The sequence below is a fragment of the Hyperolius riggenbachi genome, chromosome 7 (assembly GCF_040937935.1).
Source record: "Hyperolius riggenbachi isolate aHypRig1 chromosome 7, aHypRig1.pri, whole genome shotgun sequence".
NCBI lineage: Eukaryota > Metazoa > Chordata > Amphibia > Anura > Hyperoliidae > Hyperolius > Hyperolius riggenbachi.
In genome coordinates, this window is record NC_090652.1 from 275558268 (window position 1) to 275576038 (window position 17771).

Sequence of the window (17771 nt, forward strand, 5' to 3'; positions counted from 1 at the left end):
TTCCCCGACTCTCGCCCTGCTCACGTACGCTGCGTCTAATTTACATATGTACATTAATCAGACCAATTAGAGCTGTCAGTCTGGAATTGATGACTGAACAATCTGCAGACACTCTGTATGCCGAGCAATTGTGGAAAGCACAGCTGTGAAAAATGGAGGAAATTGGATTTCTCGGGATGTTAGGGAGAAGGGATCATTTAAGGAGCTTCATTGCCAATGGAAAGGCTTCCCTAGTAATAGGTTTTGCTCCTTGCACTTTGTTATTATTATATGGCAAGTTTTATTAAAGCGGACCTGAACTCAGAACCTCTTCTCTGCTCTAAAAGATATAACCTTTAAAGAAAAACATTTCTTTGTTACAGCCGATACCAATCCTAAAATCTGCAGCATGTCTTCATCCTGTGTTTTCAAATGGGCTTATCTGCCATCTCTGCCATGGCAGTCATGTGACACAGGAGAGATCAGATTACAAGTTTTGATTAGGCACAGATGAGGGGGAATTAGACAGGCTAAAGTCTCTTAATACACACAGAGTGCATGTCTGGTTTCCTTCTGTCCTGTGCAAGAGTTCAGGCCCACTTTAAAGCAAACCCAAACTTAGGTGAATATGAAGGCTGATATTTATTTCCTTTTTTGACCATACCAGTTGCCTGGCTGTCCTGCTGATCCTCTGCCCCCAATACTTATAGCCACAGACCTAAAAGTGAACCTCCAGACTAAAAATTTACTCCGCAGAGCTGAAAAGGCTTGGTGTTTAAGTTTCACAGCATCAGAACTTTGTTTTTCTTACCCAAGCATCATTTTTAGCTGTATTTTTAGCTAAGCTCCACCCATCAAAGAAAACTGCCCAGGCTTTTTTTTCTCCTAATGCTGTGCAAAGCATGATGGAATTTCCTATGTTATTCACGTTGCCTAGCAACTTGGAGGGGTGATCAGCACGCAGGACAGTTGGAACTGTCTCATGCACCCTGTCACCTCCTTTCAACCAAAAAAAAGGCTGCCCTCATGAAATCAAACATTTGCCTGTTCTTTTAAAACAGGGTCGGTAAGAGATTATATTACCTATCTATTTTAATTAACATAACTAATGTAACTTAATGACAGTATGTTTGTTTGGGCTGAAGTTCCTCTTTAACAAGCATGCAGCATATCTGGTGTTTCTGGCATTATTGTCAGATCTGGAAAGATTAGCTGCATGCTTGTTTCTGGTGTGTGAGTCAGACACTACTGCAGCCACATTGATCAGCAGGGCTGCCAGGCAACTGGTATTGTTCATAAGTAAATAAATATGGCAGCCTCCATATCCTTCTCACTTCAGGCGTACTTTGACCACTGAAGCCAATTTTTCCATAAACTGCTGCCCGGCTACCTAACACCGCACATATCATGTTTTACCCAGCAGCTAAAAAGTCTCATATCACGTCTGAGCACGGCAACACCGATGCTCAGATGCAACTGCATGGAAGGGCTGCCTGTCCTCCGCCTGTGCTGAGCGATAGCAAGGGTCCCTGCTGGTTGACAGGAGCAGCGGACAGGCAGTAAATTCACCACCTTCAGCGGTTTGTGGAAAGGGGCCGTCCTCTCCAGGCAAAAATGAGTTTCTGAGTTCTAAATGATTAGAGGAAAAGTTAGAGCTGTTGCTTTTTGCATCCCTGGTTTGTTGTTTTGCGTTAATAACTGTAGGTTAAAATCCAAATCTGATAACTATGGGCAATATAGGGAAGGGAAACAAGTTTTATTGTATGTTATGCTACAGTAGACTGTAACTTCACTTCAAGCGGACCTGAAATCAGAACGTCCTCTCTGCTCTTAAAGATACACAATAGCATAATCACCTTTAAACAAAAAACATTTCTTTGTTGCAGCGGATTACAAATCCTAAAATAAATCTGCACTGTTTGAGGCAGACCCTTTCTTTACCCACTGTGCTTTCAAATGGCCTGATCTGCCATCTCTGCCATAGGCAGTCATGTGACACAAGGGGAGAGATCAAATTACAGCTCTTGATTAGACACAAATGACGGGGGAATTTGACATGCTAAACTCTCTAAATACATACAGGGTGCATTTCTCTGTTTTCCCTTTGTCCTGTGCAAGACTTCAGGTTCACTTTCAAGCCATTTTTTGCAAATGCTGACGACGTAGAGAAATTTATATAGCAGTTGAGCAGTTCACTGTGCTGCTAGAAAAGTCAGTGCTAAATGTTGTGGGGAACAGTGGACTATAGATGCAATGCATGCCCCCCCTTCCCGCACAGCCTGTGTGTTCAGTAGCTTATCTCCCATAGCAGCGCAGAGGCTGCACGGCAGCCATGTTCCAGTGAGAGGCTGCGTTTCCTTCATAATCTGCAGTCTGTGGGGGCTCTGGTATAAGATTTGTTTCTTTTAATCACTGAAGCATCATTTGGCAGCAGGAAGTGTCTGGAAACGGCTGCTCTTTATATCTGCAGCATTGAGTGTATAGTTTAGTGAAAATAAGTCTACTTCCTGTTTCCATTTATGGCTCCTGGTCTACAGAATTGAAATTAAGCTCATACATCAAATTAATGCCAATGCGTTTCCAGACACAACATTATTGATTCCAATGAGCGGGTGGGAAAATCTGCAATGAAACAATTTTTCTTCTGTAAATGGCCCCTGGTGTAATGCGCACACAAGCGTGATATATTTGGACTATTGAGCTGCCCTATTCTTGTATTTATAGGAAAGATCAATGGCTGCAGTGCGCGTCTATAGACGGAACCCGCTTACTACTGAGTCTAGTAAACTTGTTTAATTTTGCTGCTTCATCCCAGGTTTATGACTGCATTGTATGTTGTCTGCTTGTTTCTGCTCTTTAGTTGCTGGAGAAAGCAGAGGCTCGCGAGCGTGAGAGGGAGAAAGAGGAGGCCCGAAAGATGAAGAGGAAGGAGTCGGCGTTCAAGAGCATGTTAAAACAAGCAGCGCCCCCTATTGAGGGGGACTCTGTATGGGAAGAGGTAAGGCCATATATGAGCTAAACGCTCTTCACTGATTCTTAAGACCCTTTCTTGATAAAAAATAATAGTCCAGATACATAGACTTAAAGTGACGAAGTAGAGTTGGCATGTCCAAAGTCTGGCCCGGGGGCCAAATGCGGCCCGCTGAGCCTCTTCTGGTGGCCTCCAAAACTCGCTACAGTTGTTTATTCTATGCGGCCAGCAGGCTGTAGCTGCGATGCCGCATACAGGGGCCACATTGCGTCAACACTCTGCCTCCCCCTTTGCTCGCTAGTAAGTTATCAGCCATCACTGCAGCAATAGCAGACACTGATTAGCAGCTGGTAATATGCCAGCAGTAGTAACAGCCACTATTTAGCAGCCAACACTGTCACAAGCCGTAACTGCCATTATTTAGCAGCCACCACTGTGCCAGCAGCAGGAACAGCCATTATTTAACAGCCACCACTATGCCAGCAGCAGTAACTGCCACTATTTAGCAGCTGCCACTATGCCAGCAGCAGTAACAGCCACTGAATAGCAGCTGCTAATGTGCCACCAGCAGTAACAGCCACTATTTAGCAACCGCCACTATGCCAGCAGCAGTAACAGCCACAGATCAGCAGCTGCCACTATGCCAGCATCAGTAACGGCCACTATTTAGCAACCGCCATTATGCCAGCAGCAGTAACAGCCACAGATTAGCAGCTGCCACTATACCAGCAGCAGTAACAGCCACAGATTAGCAGCCACCACTATGCCAGCAGCAGAAACAGCCACTGATTAGCAGCCACCACTATGTCAGCAGCAGTAACAGCCAATAGTTAGCAGCCACCACTATGCCAGCAGCAGTAACGGCCAATATTTAGCAGCCACCACTATGTCAGCAGCAGTAACAGCCAATATTTAGCAGCCACCACTATGTCAGCAGCAGTAACAGCCAATAGTTAGCAGCCACCACTATGCCAGCAGCAGTAACGGCCAATATTTAGCAGCCACCACTATGTCAGCAGCAGTAACGGCCAATATTTAGCAGCCACCACTATGTCAGCAGCAGTAACGTCCACTATTTAGCAGCCACCACTATGCCAGCAGCAGTAACGTCCACTATTTAGCAGCCACCACTATGCCAGCAGCAGTAACGGCCACTATTTAGCAGCCACTACTATGCCAGCAGCAGTAACGGCCACTATTTAGAAGCCACCACTATGCCAGCAGCAGTAACGGCCACTATTTAGCAGCCAACACTATGCCAGCAGCGGTAACGGACACTATTTAGAAGCCACTACTATGCCAGCAGCAGTAACGGCCACTATTTAGCAGCCAACACTATGCCAGCAGCAGTAACGGCCACTATTTAGCAGCCAACACTATGCCAGCAGCGGTAACGGACACTATTTAGAAGCCACCACTATGCCAGCAGCAGTAACGGCCACTATTTGGCAGCCACCACTATGCCAGCAGCAGTAACAGCCACTCATTAGCAGCCGCCACTGTGCCAGCAGCAGTAACGGCCACTATTTAGAAGCCACCACTGTGCCAGCAGCAGTAACAGCCACTGATTAGCAGCTGCCACTATGCCAGCCGCAGTAATGGCCACTATTTAACAGCTGCCACTGTGCTAACTGCACACAGTATATGGGTTATTTCCCGTGGAAATGTTTTATTATGGCAGTCAGCAAAAATTGTTTTTCATTTTGTTAGTTTGGACTCCTAGCATACTCAAGAATGACAATATATGGCCCTTGGCCTAAAAAGTTTGGACACCCCTGCAATAGAGGATTTATGGATATAAATGCACTGTTTAAACCTTACACAGAAACGTTTAATGAAAACGCAGCGCAGTTTCTTACCCTGTACCGCCTGTCTTAAAGGGAATGGAGCACAGGAAAAAAATTGACCTTGAACCACCGTGTAGGCTCGTATCACTGAATGCCGTGTGGCACGAGGGTTGGGTGGAGCACAATGGGTTACCTACGGTGGTTGCTCGTATAGCCCCCCTATCCCTGTGATGGTCGCCATCTTGTCTGCAGCTGGCTGCAATTTAAAGTACCCACGGCTGAAGCTTGTTCCTGGCCACAATGCATGCTGGGAGCTGTATGCCGCAATGCATGCCGGGGGCTGTAATATGTACATATCCTCAGTGGGAGGTGCACGCACATCTACAAACTACAACTCCCAGCACGCATTGCGGGCGAGAGCATGCTTCAAACGCGGGCCTTTTGAAGTGTTGCTGGCTGAGGAGGGAATTGCAAGGAACACACACGCACACACACACACACACACACACACACACACACACAACACACACCCACGCAACACATCTCCCCCCCCCCCCCCCCCGTTTTCAGTCATCTTTTAATAGGGATGAATTGAAAACGTGTGTGAGTTATACAGTATTGTTCATAGTTCTGAAATGCTACATTAGTTTAGAATACTCGAATATAACTCTTGAATTGAAAAGAAATAGATTAAATTGTAGCGTTTGTTTGCCGATTGTTTCCACCTTTAAACTCTCCCAATGCTGGCTTCACTTCCCTTAGAATGGAGTTTGTTCAGAATCGGGACATTAAACACTGTGCTTTTATATTTTGTTCCTTTCAGGTTCGTGATAGGTTCATTAAAGAACCAGCCTTTGAAGACATCACACTGGAATCTGAGCGGAAAAGGATTTTCAGAGATTTTGTTCATGCCATCGAGGTAACTGCCGTTAAAGCGAGATTGTCAGCTACTGTATAAAATCAAATTCTATTTATCCACCACTCTGTGTGTATTATGCAGTCTACATCCTGACTCTGCATTGCCAGCATTCCAATATAATCATAAATGAGTCTGCTAGTGTTTGCTGCATTTTTCTTGCATTTGGTTAGTCGCTGGGAGCACAAGAAAATTACATGCTATTCTTCCTGGTTTAAAATTAGGGTTTTTTTATGCTAATAGATTCATTGGAGAAATGTAATTGCAATGTGAAAACAAACTATTATATGGAAATCATGGATAAATACTCAAAAAATGGAAGTACAGTCATAAGTTTACATACCTGGGCAGAATGTTTGATTTCTTAGCCATTTTTCATAGTCTATGAATAACACAAAACCGTTTCTTCCACTCATGGTTAGTGGTTGGCTGACTGTTACTCTTTTTAAATCCTAATCACTACATACACTACCTATCAGATCAAAAGTTTACATGCCCCAGTTCTTAAAGGACCACTATTGCAAAAATCGTAAAATTTAAAATGCATGTAAACCCATTCAAATAAGTATGTATGTTTCTTTCAGAGTAAAACGATTCATGAATCACTTTTCTCCTATGTTGCTGTCACTTACAGTAGGTAGTAAAAATCTGACAGAAGCGACAGGTTTTGGACTAGCCCATCTCCTCATGGGGGATTCTCAGGGGTTTCTTTATCCAAAGCACTAAGTGAATGGCAGTTGCTCCGTCCAACTGCCAAAAAAGTGTGCAGCGAGCAGGGAGGCTGGCCAGCATCATTGTATAAATCCCTTTTTAGGTAGTCTTTATAAAGAATGAAGGCCATGCTGAGAATCCCCCATGAAAAGATGGACTAGCCCAAAATTTGTCGCTTCTGTCAGATTTCTACTAACTACTCTAAGTGACAGCAACATAGAAGAAAAGTAATTTCTGGCTCATTTTATTCTGGGAGAAACGTACTTCTTATTTGTATGTGTTTTTGTGTATTTTACATTTTTTTTCACGATAGTGGTCCTTTAATACCGCCCAGAGACTATTGCCGTCACAACCCCTCCCGACCGGGAGCTTCAGGGGGTCCCACCACCGTCTTTTGCCACCACCCTCTGCTACATTATCACTGTGTGGGGACTATTTCCACTACATGCGTTTTTTGGGGGGGTTTTTTGCATTACAACACCTGGTACAGGAAAGTACATGGAATGGTTTCTTTTAATGTGAATTTTGTATGCGTGAAAAAAACAATTTATCTCATGCAGCAAATTTCTAGATTTGTTTGTTCCACGTGCAATTCACTCCTAATGTATTTCAATGGAAAGCATGTGTCGTTAAATGCATGTGGTTTAGGAAAAAATGCCCATTCTTCCCCTGGTGGCTCCATTAGACCAGTGACTTTGCAAGGAGTAGTACACAACTGCGCAAGCGTGACCGCTCTTCTTGCTCACCCGTCGCCATGGGCACTCTACGCATGCATGGTTCATTCTTCCACAAACTGCGCATGGACAGAATGCGCACGGCATCGGGCGCACAAAGGGGCTGTGTATACACAGTCGCCGGTCTAGCAGCCACTGGGGAGGAACAAAGGGAGCCCGGAGGATGCTGAGGGACCTCACAGAGTATGAAGGGCTGGAGGGAGCCCCAGGTAAGGTCATTTGGCTATTTTCAGGTCCCACTCAGGGTCCCTTTAAACCATCTGGTAAAGGGTATACAGATCTTGTATGTTTACCTAGACGTTTTACTGAGGTTTGCCAGGCAGGACCAGATGGGCAGCCAGAAAGTAGGTTATGGATGGTTAATTATATGCAAATAATTCTAAGTTGATGCAGCATTATGTAAAGTTTTATCTTTTACGAATGTCATCTTTCTACATACTTACTCTGCTCTTGTCTCTTATTTATTTGAAGCATGAGTGTCAGCATCATCATTCAAAGAACAAGAAGCACTCTAAGAAATCAAAGAAACACCATCGGAAGAGGTCCCGCTCACGTTCGGTGGGTAGTGGCTGGAAGGATGTTTATATTTCGCACTTCGTTTTTATTACTCTTCATTGTTATGTGATATTGAAGTTGCCACACTGCCACCTAGTGGAGCTATCTGTTATTGCAACCAACATTCTTGAGTGCTTTTGGCTAACATGATTTCTACTGTATGTGGAGTGCAGTAAAAAAAGTTTTTAATGTGCTTTATATGTTGCATATGTTCACTTTGCTTCTTACTGTGGACTGTGTTAAAGCTGTTTTTGTTTTTCCAGGGCTCTGAATCAGAGGAGGAGGAAGAAAATCACACGAAAAAGAAGAGGCAGCGATCAGACTCTCGGTCAGGCTCTGAGCATTCTTCCAGTGGGGAGTCAGGTACATTCATATGAAAATATTAACTAGCTCTAAGTCCCGCTAGATTAGGGGCGCTAGCACGACAGCCACCAGTTTCTTGGTTGGCCTTCCCGCCAGTCACCTCCTGCCGCCTCACTGTTGACTGGCGTTGCCTTGATCAGGAGACAACACAGCTGCTATCTTCCCCAACCTTGTGTCCTCTCCATCCTCTGCTTTCCCTGAGCTTCATATCACCCTCTAGAGGTTGGCAGAAGTACTGTCATGCTGGCATCATGCTCCTCCTAACTGAACATAGGAAGATCTTGGACAGAAAGCTGTGCTCAGTTTTTTTTTTTCTAGATCTCCATGTTTGGAGTGTTGCAAGGATGTGAGGGGGAACCATACCTGCATCCATTTAAAAGGAATATGTATTGAAAGCGTTAGAGGGCCTGTAATGACCTGTGCTTGTTTTTTTCTTAATCCTAAAGTCACATTTATAACAGCGAGAGCAAGTTGTCTTGATGAAAAAAGTTTGAAGTGGGGAGAGCGGGCAATTCTTCCAGCACACTTAATGTCTACAGGAAATGATGACCCATTTTGTTTTGTGTACTTTGCTTTTCATTCTTTACTTTCTATCCTGACACATAAACCTTTAATTTTTCCTCCTTCCCTTCTTTACAGAAAAAAGTTATAAAAAGACAAAAAAGCACAAGAAGAAGAGCAAGAAGAGGAGACATAAATCTGTAAGTCAAGTTCTATGATCTGTAAAGTTGTTGCGTTTTCTTTCACTAAATGCAATTGTAGTAAGCGCTCATTTAATTGCATGCACAGCTATAGGTGCCAGCCAGGAGCAGCAGGAACGGGCAATGGGAGTATGACATGTGGACAATCTCAGGCTGGCGTTTGTAAGGATGGCCAGCAGGATGCAGTTCTGTTGCATGAGTTGTGCACCGAACGGTGCCGCTAGTAGAAAAAAAAATGTCATGTTAATGTCAGGGCTGTGGAGTCTGAGTCGGTGAGACGGAGCAATTTTGGGTACCTGGAGTAGAAGTTGGAGTCGGTGGTTTCATAAACTGAGTCGGATGATTTTTGTACCAAATACACTGCACTGATTAATACCACTAATGCCTCCTCCCCCCCCCTCCCCCCTTCCTTTCTGAAGAAACCAAAGCCTCTCCCTCCCAATTTGGTGCATTGCCCCACCACCTGCTGCAAATCCACCAAGGTGTTCATCTCGTGTAGAGAAAACATGGTGTCTGTTCAGCAGGGGGTGGGGCTATGGGAGGCATTTGGGAGGGAAGATACTGCAGGTAACTAACTGTATAGGAAAAGACATTACAATTAAAGTTTTAAGTGAGACTGAATAGTTCCTTAAATTGAGTTATTAAATTCTGACCGCTCCACCACTGTAAAGGTGGCCATACTTCTGTAGATTTGGTGGCCTATTGACCATCCGATTCCTTAAAGAGAACCTGAACTGAAAATAAAAATGTAAAATAACCATACACAGGTCATACTTACCTCCTGTGTAGTCTACTCCTCAATCTTTCTCCTCTCCTGTGTCCTGTTGGTCCACTGTGATCAATGGAATTCTCCGTCCTCCATTTTAAAAATGGCCATTACCCCATAACCGCTTCCTGGTCAGCACACTGTTAAACTGTAAAATCACCCACTTGAGCCATAGGGAAACATGGACATTACCTTGCACATTCAGTTGTAACTGACACCTGCTGATATATAACTGACAGCAACTGGTATATTTCAGTTCTGACAAAATCTTGTCAGAACTGGAAGGGATCACTGCAAGAAGAAAACGGTGAGATTCTGAGAGGAACTGACTGTGAGGTTAGTATATAATATTCATTTGCAGCTACGTCATGTGTGTGTTTTTAAATCCTTTTCTTCGCTTCAGGTTCCCTTTAATCTTTATTGAATAAAAATTGGTGCCGTCAAAAGCATGCCCGATTGTCACCAATTTCGGGTCGATTAGAGAGAGATCTGTCTATTGGCCACCACAATTGCTTGATGTATGGGTACCTTAAAACGTAGGAGAGGATTTTGGTCATTCTGCTCTTACCCTCACGTATGTTTTTTGTGTGTGTGACCCCCGAACAGAATTCACCAGAATCTGAAGGCGAGCGAGACAAAGACCGGGACAGGAAAGAAAGAGAAAAGGAGAACGACAAGGAGAGATCGAGGCAAAAGGAATCCAGACAGAAATCATCCCCCAAAAGGAAATCGGCAAAAGAAAAAGACTCTGTGAGTGGAACGTTTCACCTTTCTCAGAGGTTTCGTAATTTTCCATAACAAAAAGCACTTTCCAGATCATTTATAGACATTGCAAGTGGTTTAACAAGCCGTCTTACACGACTACACCTTCTGTGCTGTGGAGCTACCCATGTACTCCTCTGCAGTAACTTCCTGACAGGAAGTGGCGAGGGGAAGTGATCGGTGTGCGCACATCCCCGTACCTCCCACAGATGCGCATTTGTAATACATCTGTCACTGCAGTAAAGCCAGAGGCAGCAAGATGGCGGTTTTTACTTCTAACGTGTACAGACTTCTGTGTAAGCCCTCTTATGTGCCGGGGACGCAAACAGATGAAAATTCTGGACAGTCCAGTACACCAGTATGTGCCAGCACAGAACTTTAAGGAAATTTTGTTTCTGGAGTTTTGATTTTAAGGGGTGGATTCCTCCTGCCTTCAGAGAGTGAATCTCGTCACGTACGAATCGGTGCACCACATATTTTGGATCTATTTAGATGTTGTAGAGCATAATGCATTTTAAATTCTGAAACACATTTTTGTTCCATGTGAATAAACATTACTTTGGGCTTTGCTTTTTCACATTTAAATAACTGTTTTATAGTTCTGCTTGCCTGCAGCTGTACACCTGAGATCTCTGCAGTTTGATGGCTTCGTGTTTAGAGAGTTGGGCCTTGAAGTCCAGCTTCCTGTGAACTACACGTCTGCAGCTAGTGACTGACACAAGCGCTCCCACCAATCTCTTGTGCATAAAACGGATCATGGATATAGTGGGCTATGAACTGTGCAGCTAAAGAAACAAATGTGCAAACTATTTTCATGCTCCATCCTCGTCACTGCCTGCCACCAACCTTTTACCACCACATTTGGTCATGTTTTCTGCCCTAATGCTGGGTAATGTAGTTTGACCCCTATTCTTCCCACTTTTGAGAGTCACACGGTCGCTCCTGCTTGACCCACCCACCAGCAATCTTCCGAGGACAGGTAGCAAGTTGTCCTGGGCTTGATGAGTACATTTTACTCATGAATAGTATATTTTGTTATCTACTTTGCTTTTATACAGTACTTAAGCATAGTACATAAAAAGAAATCAGATTTGAAAAGTACGTGCAAATGTTTTGTATGTCGTTCTCATTACTGACATTGTACTGTAGATTCCCGGTTAACCGTCTCAACTAACTGGCATGCCTAGGGGTGAGAATGGGGGCAGAACAGCATTTTGCAGAGCTTTGCGCAGCAGAAGCGACTTGCCAAACCTCTGGGCATCGCCTTCTACACTTCCTGTGCGCATGTACGGCTCCCGGCATGTCACCTGGCCTGCATCAGGTCACATGCATGCTTTGGGTGTTGTACACGGAGGATGCAGGAAAGCTGCTGGGAGTTGCAGGAAGTGTACGAGGCAGTACCCATAGGTTTGGTACGTTGCTTCTGCTGTGCAAAGCTCTGCAAGGGGGGAGGTTAGTGTTATTTAGATTTCTCAAGCAACCGGCAAGAACACACATCCAGCATTGGCCAAACCCCGCCTGTGCCGGATAAGAGGAAGTCTACTGTATTGGGTAACACAGCGAGATCACGTTTATCACTAACAGGCCCCTTGTCATCGGTAGCCATCTGCATTTCAGGCTGTCTGTTCTGTCTGTGGAAGTCAGCCGTTCCTCATTGGGATTTCTGTGTCTCTGCCTCTTGCAGGGTAACTGGGACACCTCAGGAAGCGAGTTAAGTGAAGGGGAGCTGGAGAAGCGGCGGCGGACCCTGCTGGAGCAGCTGGACGACGATCAATAATAACTTTTATAACCAAATACCGTTTACAGTGAAATGCGACAGTAAAAAAAATTGCATCCTTTTTAGTTTGTAGCAGGGAATTCAGCTTTCCAGAAGGAGAAACGGCTGCGGTCTGTCTGAAATCCACAAAGCGACTGTCTCTATTGACGGAGACTCGCGGGCCTCTTTGCAGAGTGTTGTAAATTTTGACATTATTTTCAAAGGGGTGCCTTACCAAGCCTGAGCGGAATGTGCCACATAACTGTATGTAAATGTATACCTGCCCCGCCTGTAGAGGCCGCCGCTGTCCACACAGGGGAGGGGCCACACACGGGGGTGAACTACTTCCGACTTCAACAAAGTCCTATTTTTTTATATTTTGTTTTATTTCCAGCTTCTGTCTGCTTCAACTTGGTGATTTTTTTTTTCCTGTGGTACCCTCTCTCCCGACATGGGTATTTTTGTACATTTTTATGAAAAATTAAAATCTTCTCTTCTAGTTTGTGGTTATTGATTGGTCATTGTGATGGATGCTCTGAGCTCCTGGCTTATGTACGCTGGCTGTCTGTCAGTAATGATAATTGTGTTCAGAAGCTTTCCTAAGTGACTGTGCTTGGCACACATGCGGCAGCGGTCAGGTATTAAAACACTCACACCTGTCAGCAGTACTGTCACCGCTTGTGCCGCCCTGGTATTTAAAGGACTACAATGACATAGAACTGTGAAATGCTAAATACATATATTAAAGGAAACTAAGTACCTTTATGACAAAATGTATAAAGAATGTTTGTAAAGTGTGTGGAGCAGGGGGGAGTTTGGGTGTAGCTGGTGGGTATTACTTACCAAGGGGGTGGTAGCAGGTAGGCATTACTTACTGTGGGGTGGGAGTGGCCCGGGAGCAGGTAGGCATTACTTACTGTGGGATGGGAGTGGCCCGGGAGCAGGTAGGCATTACTTACTGTGAGATGGGAGTTGCCCAGGAGCAGGTAGGCATTACTTACTGTGGGATGGGAGTGGCCTGGGAGCAGGTAGGCATTACTGTGGGATGGGAGTGGCCCAGGAGCAGGTAGGCATTACTTACTGTGGGATGGGAGTGGCCCAGGAGCAGGTAGGCATTACTTACTGTGGGATGGGAGTGGCCCGGGAGCAGGTAGGCATTACTTACTGTGAGATGGGAGTGGCCCAGGAGCAGGTAGGCATTACTTACTGTGGGATGGGAGTGGCCCAGGAGCAGGTAGGCATTACTTACTGTGGGGTGGGAGTGGCCCGGGAGCAGGTAGGCATTACTGTGGGGTGGGAGTGGCCCAGGAGCAGGTAGGCATTACTTACTGTGGGGTGGGAGTGGCCCGGGAGCAGGTAGGCATTACTTACTGTGGGGTGGGAGTGGCCCGGGAGCAGGTAGGCATTACTTACCAGGGGTGGGAGCTGGTAGGCATAACTTATCATGGAGGGATTTGTAGTTACTGCAGCTTGTGTTCTCCCACCTGAAGCAATGCATGCTGGGCGATGTACTCACATCAAAAGAACTACATGTTCTGGCCAGGGGCGTGCAACAACACCCTGGGCGCTTTAGACAGTTGCAGATGGTCTTCCTGGCGATGATGGAAGAGCACATAAAGATGGGTGGGGGAGGCAGGTAGTGCGAATCACACATGCATCCCACTCTATGGAACTTCCTTATAGGGAGGAGTGTTTATTATATTTTGTCATATAAGCGCTCAGTTTAATTTTCCCAGAGTAAAATGTACTGTAAATGTTGTTTTTCTTTTCTACGCAGCCATGACTTCACACACACACACACGCACTCACTCACACACACACACACACACTCACACACACACTCACACTCTTTTCAGAGAGCCTTGACATTTTCAGACAGTAGCAAGGGTTAATGGGTGCTCAGTCTGGGCAGGAGGAGGGTGAGGTGTTACTAGCCAGAGATTTCAGAGGTGGGAGGGTTAGGTTTTTTTCACAGGCTGAGTGCTGAAGATGCAGATAAGCTTGCCTGTGTGTAAGGTTTACAAACATGGCTGCTGTCATTGTATCACAGGAAGAAATAATCATATTCTATTGAAGCAGTTTGCAGCTAGATTTGCTGTGTAAACTTTATATAAGATATATATAGGCAAGTTACTTGTTATAGTTAGTTTTTCATCTCAGATCCGCTTTAAGGATCCTTAAATGATACATGAGCCAAATAAAAGAAAATCAGATTCACTTACCTTGGGCTTCCACCAAACTTTAGAAGCCTCCGTGTCCCTTGCTGCAGCTGTGCTCTCCACCAGCGCCTTGGAGTCCGTAGCAGCCGACAACCGGGAGCGTTCACCACAGATGCAGAAGCCGCCGACCTAGCCATGTCCGTGCCCGCTACAGAGGAGACCCCAGGGCACTGACAGAGCAGAGCTGCGGTGAGGGGCACAGAGGCTTCTAGGGGCTGCAGTCCCAGGGAAGTAGATCTGATTTTCTTATATTTGGCTCATGTAATCTTTAAGGTTTCTGTTATTCTTTTCAAAGCATCCTCTGGAATGACACTGACCTCTTAAGTGCCAAAATAGCATGCAAGCGAGCAGCCCGATCAGTATCTTTTATGTAGGTCCATGCCAGGATTTGCTTTTCAAAAAATGGAAATCTTGTGAATCTCCTGGAGGAGATGTACTAATCCAAAAACTGTTGGTAAGTCGTGTGATAAATTATACTTACTGTAAGTAACTGCTACAAGTCATTTACGGTGCATTCTACACTGTGGCCAATGTATATCTTATGTTATGTAAGCAATTTAATCTCCTCATGGTGCTTCTTTTTAAAATGTACCCTAATGTGCTTCCATACGAGTGAGAGAATGGCCTGCAGTGTATGGTGTCATGCTGGGTGATATAGAGTTAGACCCAGTTGGAATTGTACTGTACAAGAACATTATGATGTGTATATATGACTGGGGGGGGGGGGATTATTGTTCCTACACATCCCATGGCCACACATTTGGAGGAAGACTTATTCCACTGAGATTGGTTTATCGCTTTAAGGTCTCATAAGGAAATCAGTCCAGTCTATTTGGATGGTCCCTATAACTACAGTCTCTGTATCTCCAGTCACAGAAATGGGGCAGTATTGCTTCTCAGGTGCCCAGGCCTGTTATTAATCCTTTAGCAGACAATTGTATTTTGAGGCTTGTAAGTGTTCCAGACCAAATTTATTTTATTCCTTATAGGTTACATTTGCTTGCTACTAAATAGTACTGATGTAATGTGTATTAATGGCCACTTGTCACTAGGGGGCAGTGTGGGACAATAAAGGACTCCTGCTTTCAGTTTCTGTAGGTTTTGTTTAACAGGGAGAGGTCAAAGCATTCCAAGAATTTACAGCACAACCAGCTCTGCCCAATGAGGCCAAAAGCAGTGCACTTATCTCAAACGAGATATCTCTATTGAACCTGTTAATGGGTTCAAAACTGTTTTTGCTTTATATTGAGATGTTGATGCTCAGATTGCTGTAGGGGTGTTCTCTCCCCTCACAAATGCTTCATTTGCTTCTTTAATAATATTCTGGTCCATAGGAAACTCATTTTTCACCTGTGAGGTAATGCTCGCCACACCCACAGAACCCACCCACCAGTAGCACTTTCCCAATCATTCGGCTATACTGGTAGATGTATAGACGCTACCACTGTGCATAGTTGTAGGATGTTGCTTTTCCATGCCCCTCAGCTCTGTCTATAGCTTGTAAACTTGGAACGCGCAGCAAGTTGACTCTCCTGACATCAGACTTCATGCTAATCCCAAGTTATCAGTGTCTAAAGTCATTATTGCCTATATGCAAAATGCAGCTGATGGCAACAATCAAGCGGGCTCATTTTATCAAATGGGAGACCAAGAACATTTTGAAAGCATTAAATTGTACATTTGGAAACATTCAGATAACTCCTTTAGATTATTTTTCAACTATTTTAAGATTGTGTCAAAATTTTTGTGCTGCCAACATTAGCTCGAGTATGATCGCCAAGGGGCTTAAAGCACACCTGAAGTGTCCTGAAACCTTGACAAATATTCTGTGGGTTAATTTTAAACAATCAGGGTAGGAAGAGCACCTAGGCCAATGCTAGGAATACGTGTTTCATTAGTGAAATACTGTGTGGTGCCAGAACATTTCTAACTCTCCACCTGCTGCTGCTTGTTTTTGGGGGCCCTCCAATTTGCCGATCTTAGTTAAGATACTTACCTATAGAGAGGGAAGACTCTGGATCCTATTGAGCCTTCCTCCTTTTTCCCCCCTCGGTCCCCTTGTTCCAGTGCTGTCACCCCGTTGTATGTATTCAACGTGCTGCATGCCTTTGGGGAAGGTTTCAGAAGTATTTATGTCTCTGAATGCTCTCCCGCCTTCTGGTGCATTTAGGGACGCAAGTGCTACCGAAGCATTCAGACAGCTCCTGAATGTGCCATAACTTTACTAGGAGACAGCAGGGGAATGAGAACTCTGAGTAGGGACAGAAGGCTGAATGGGATCCAGAGCCTTATCTCTCCATAGGTAAGTATTGGACTTACATTCAAACTATGCTGTCTACAAGGAAGCTAACAGGTGCCAGGCTTGGATTGGGCGGAATGGTCTCTGTTGTATTTTCTACTCTCTGGTTCACTGCTTTCCTCTCCCTCATGTGCCATCTGCGTTTGACACCACTGCAGTAAATGAATCAGTCACTCATTAGCTGGTGTCAGAAGTGAGGAGATTTGGATGAAACGAGAATTGAGCCATTAGAAAATTCTTGATGTTGTTTACAACTTTTGTAAGCCCAAAAAAATGTATCGCCATCAATGGATTTACATATGAATGCTTTTAATACTGCTTTAAAAAAAATACCAGCTATGGTTGTGTCCAAGTCTGTCTAGCCGAAACCAAACTGGAAGGTGTAACAATTTGGTGCCATATTTCCAATATATCCATTACAGGAAGACAGGCTTGGGTGCGTTCTTCACTCTTACCGAGGTTATATTCTAGTTGAGGTTGATATACCGAGGTTATATTCTAGCTGAGGTGGATATTAAACTAATATATTTTAATCTGAGTCAAGGCCATCTAGTTCTTTCTGGCATCTGCCAATCCTGAGGCTCAGAGGCTGTGCTCTGACCAGCCCACCTTCTGCCCTTTGCCATTGGTCGTTGAGGCCACAGACTAGAGCATGTTGAATGGCAAATTGTGGGATTGGGTCCACCAGAGCTCGACTTTTTACGCTGTAGTTTATGGTTATATAATTGAGCACCCTGGCCTTTATAGTGGTTGGACAGTGTAATGTTTAACGGCCTCTGACACGGAAGATCTGGGTTAGAATCTCTGCACTTCCTGTTCAGTAAGCCAGCACCTATTCAGTACTAGGCCTTGGGCAATACTCCCTAACACTGCTACTGCCTATAGAGCATGTCTTGGTGGCTTCAGTTCTGGCACTTTGAGTCCGCCAGGAGAAACGCATGATATGTTATTTCTCTTGTTGATTCAATAACTTCAGATGTTTTCACACCTTTCAAAAGAAATACCTTTTCAGTCGAGGCAAGCAAAAAACTACTGGTACCACTTCCAATTGTACTTTTCTGATCTACTTTGTAGGTGCTGAAAATGTATTGTGTATGCAAGCTGAGGAAACTTTGTTGAACTGGGGCCCAGTAAGTTTTTAGGCCTTTGTAAGGAATCTGAATCAAGGCTGATGGTTTAAAGGAAAATGTCTCTGTTGTTTAACTGATTAAATTTTGTAATTTAATTGTATTAAAAATTATTTTCAGTTTAA

General features: G+C 44.5%; 1 protein-coding gene across 1 annotated transcript in view; it reads left to right on the plus strand.

Moving 5' to 3' along the window:
• PRPF40A (pre-mRNA processing factor 40 homolog A) overlaps positions 1-17771 on the plus strand; it is a 77872-nt gene extending 60101 nt beyond the window's left edge. Inside the window, exons 22-28 of the mRNA XM_068245773.1 lie at positions 2840-2977; positions 5561-5656; positions 7570-7656; positions 7917-8016; positions 8656-8717; positions 10090-10233; positions 11930-17771. Of these exons, the coding sequence (XP_068101874.1) occupies positions 2840-2977; positions 5561-5656; positions 7570-7656; positions 7917-8016; positions 8656-8717; positions 10090-10233; positions 11930-12022 (720 nt within the window). The 3' untranslated portion in view covers positions 12023-17771. The remainder of the gene's footprint in view (positions 1-2839; positions 2978-5560; positions 5657-7569; positions 7657-7916; positions 8017-8655; positions 8718-10089; positions 10234-11929) is intronic.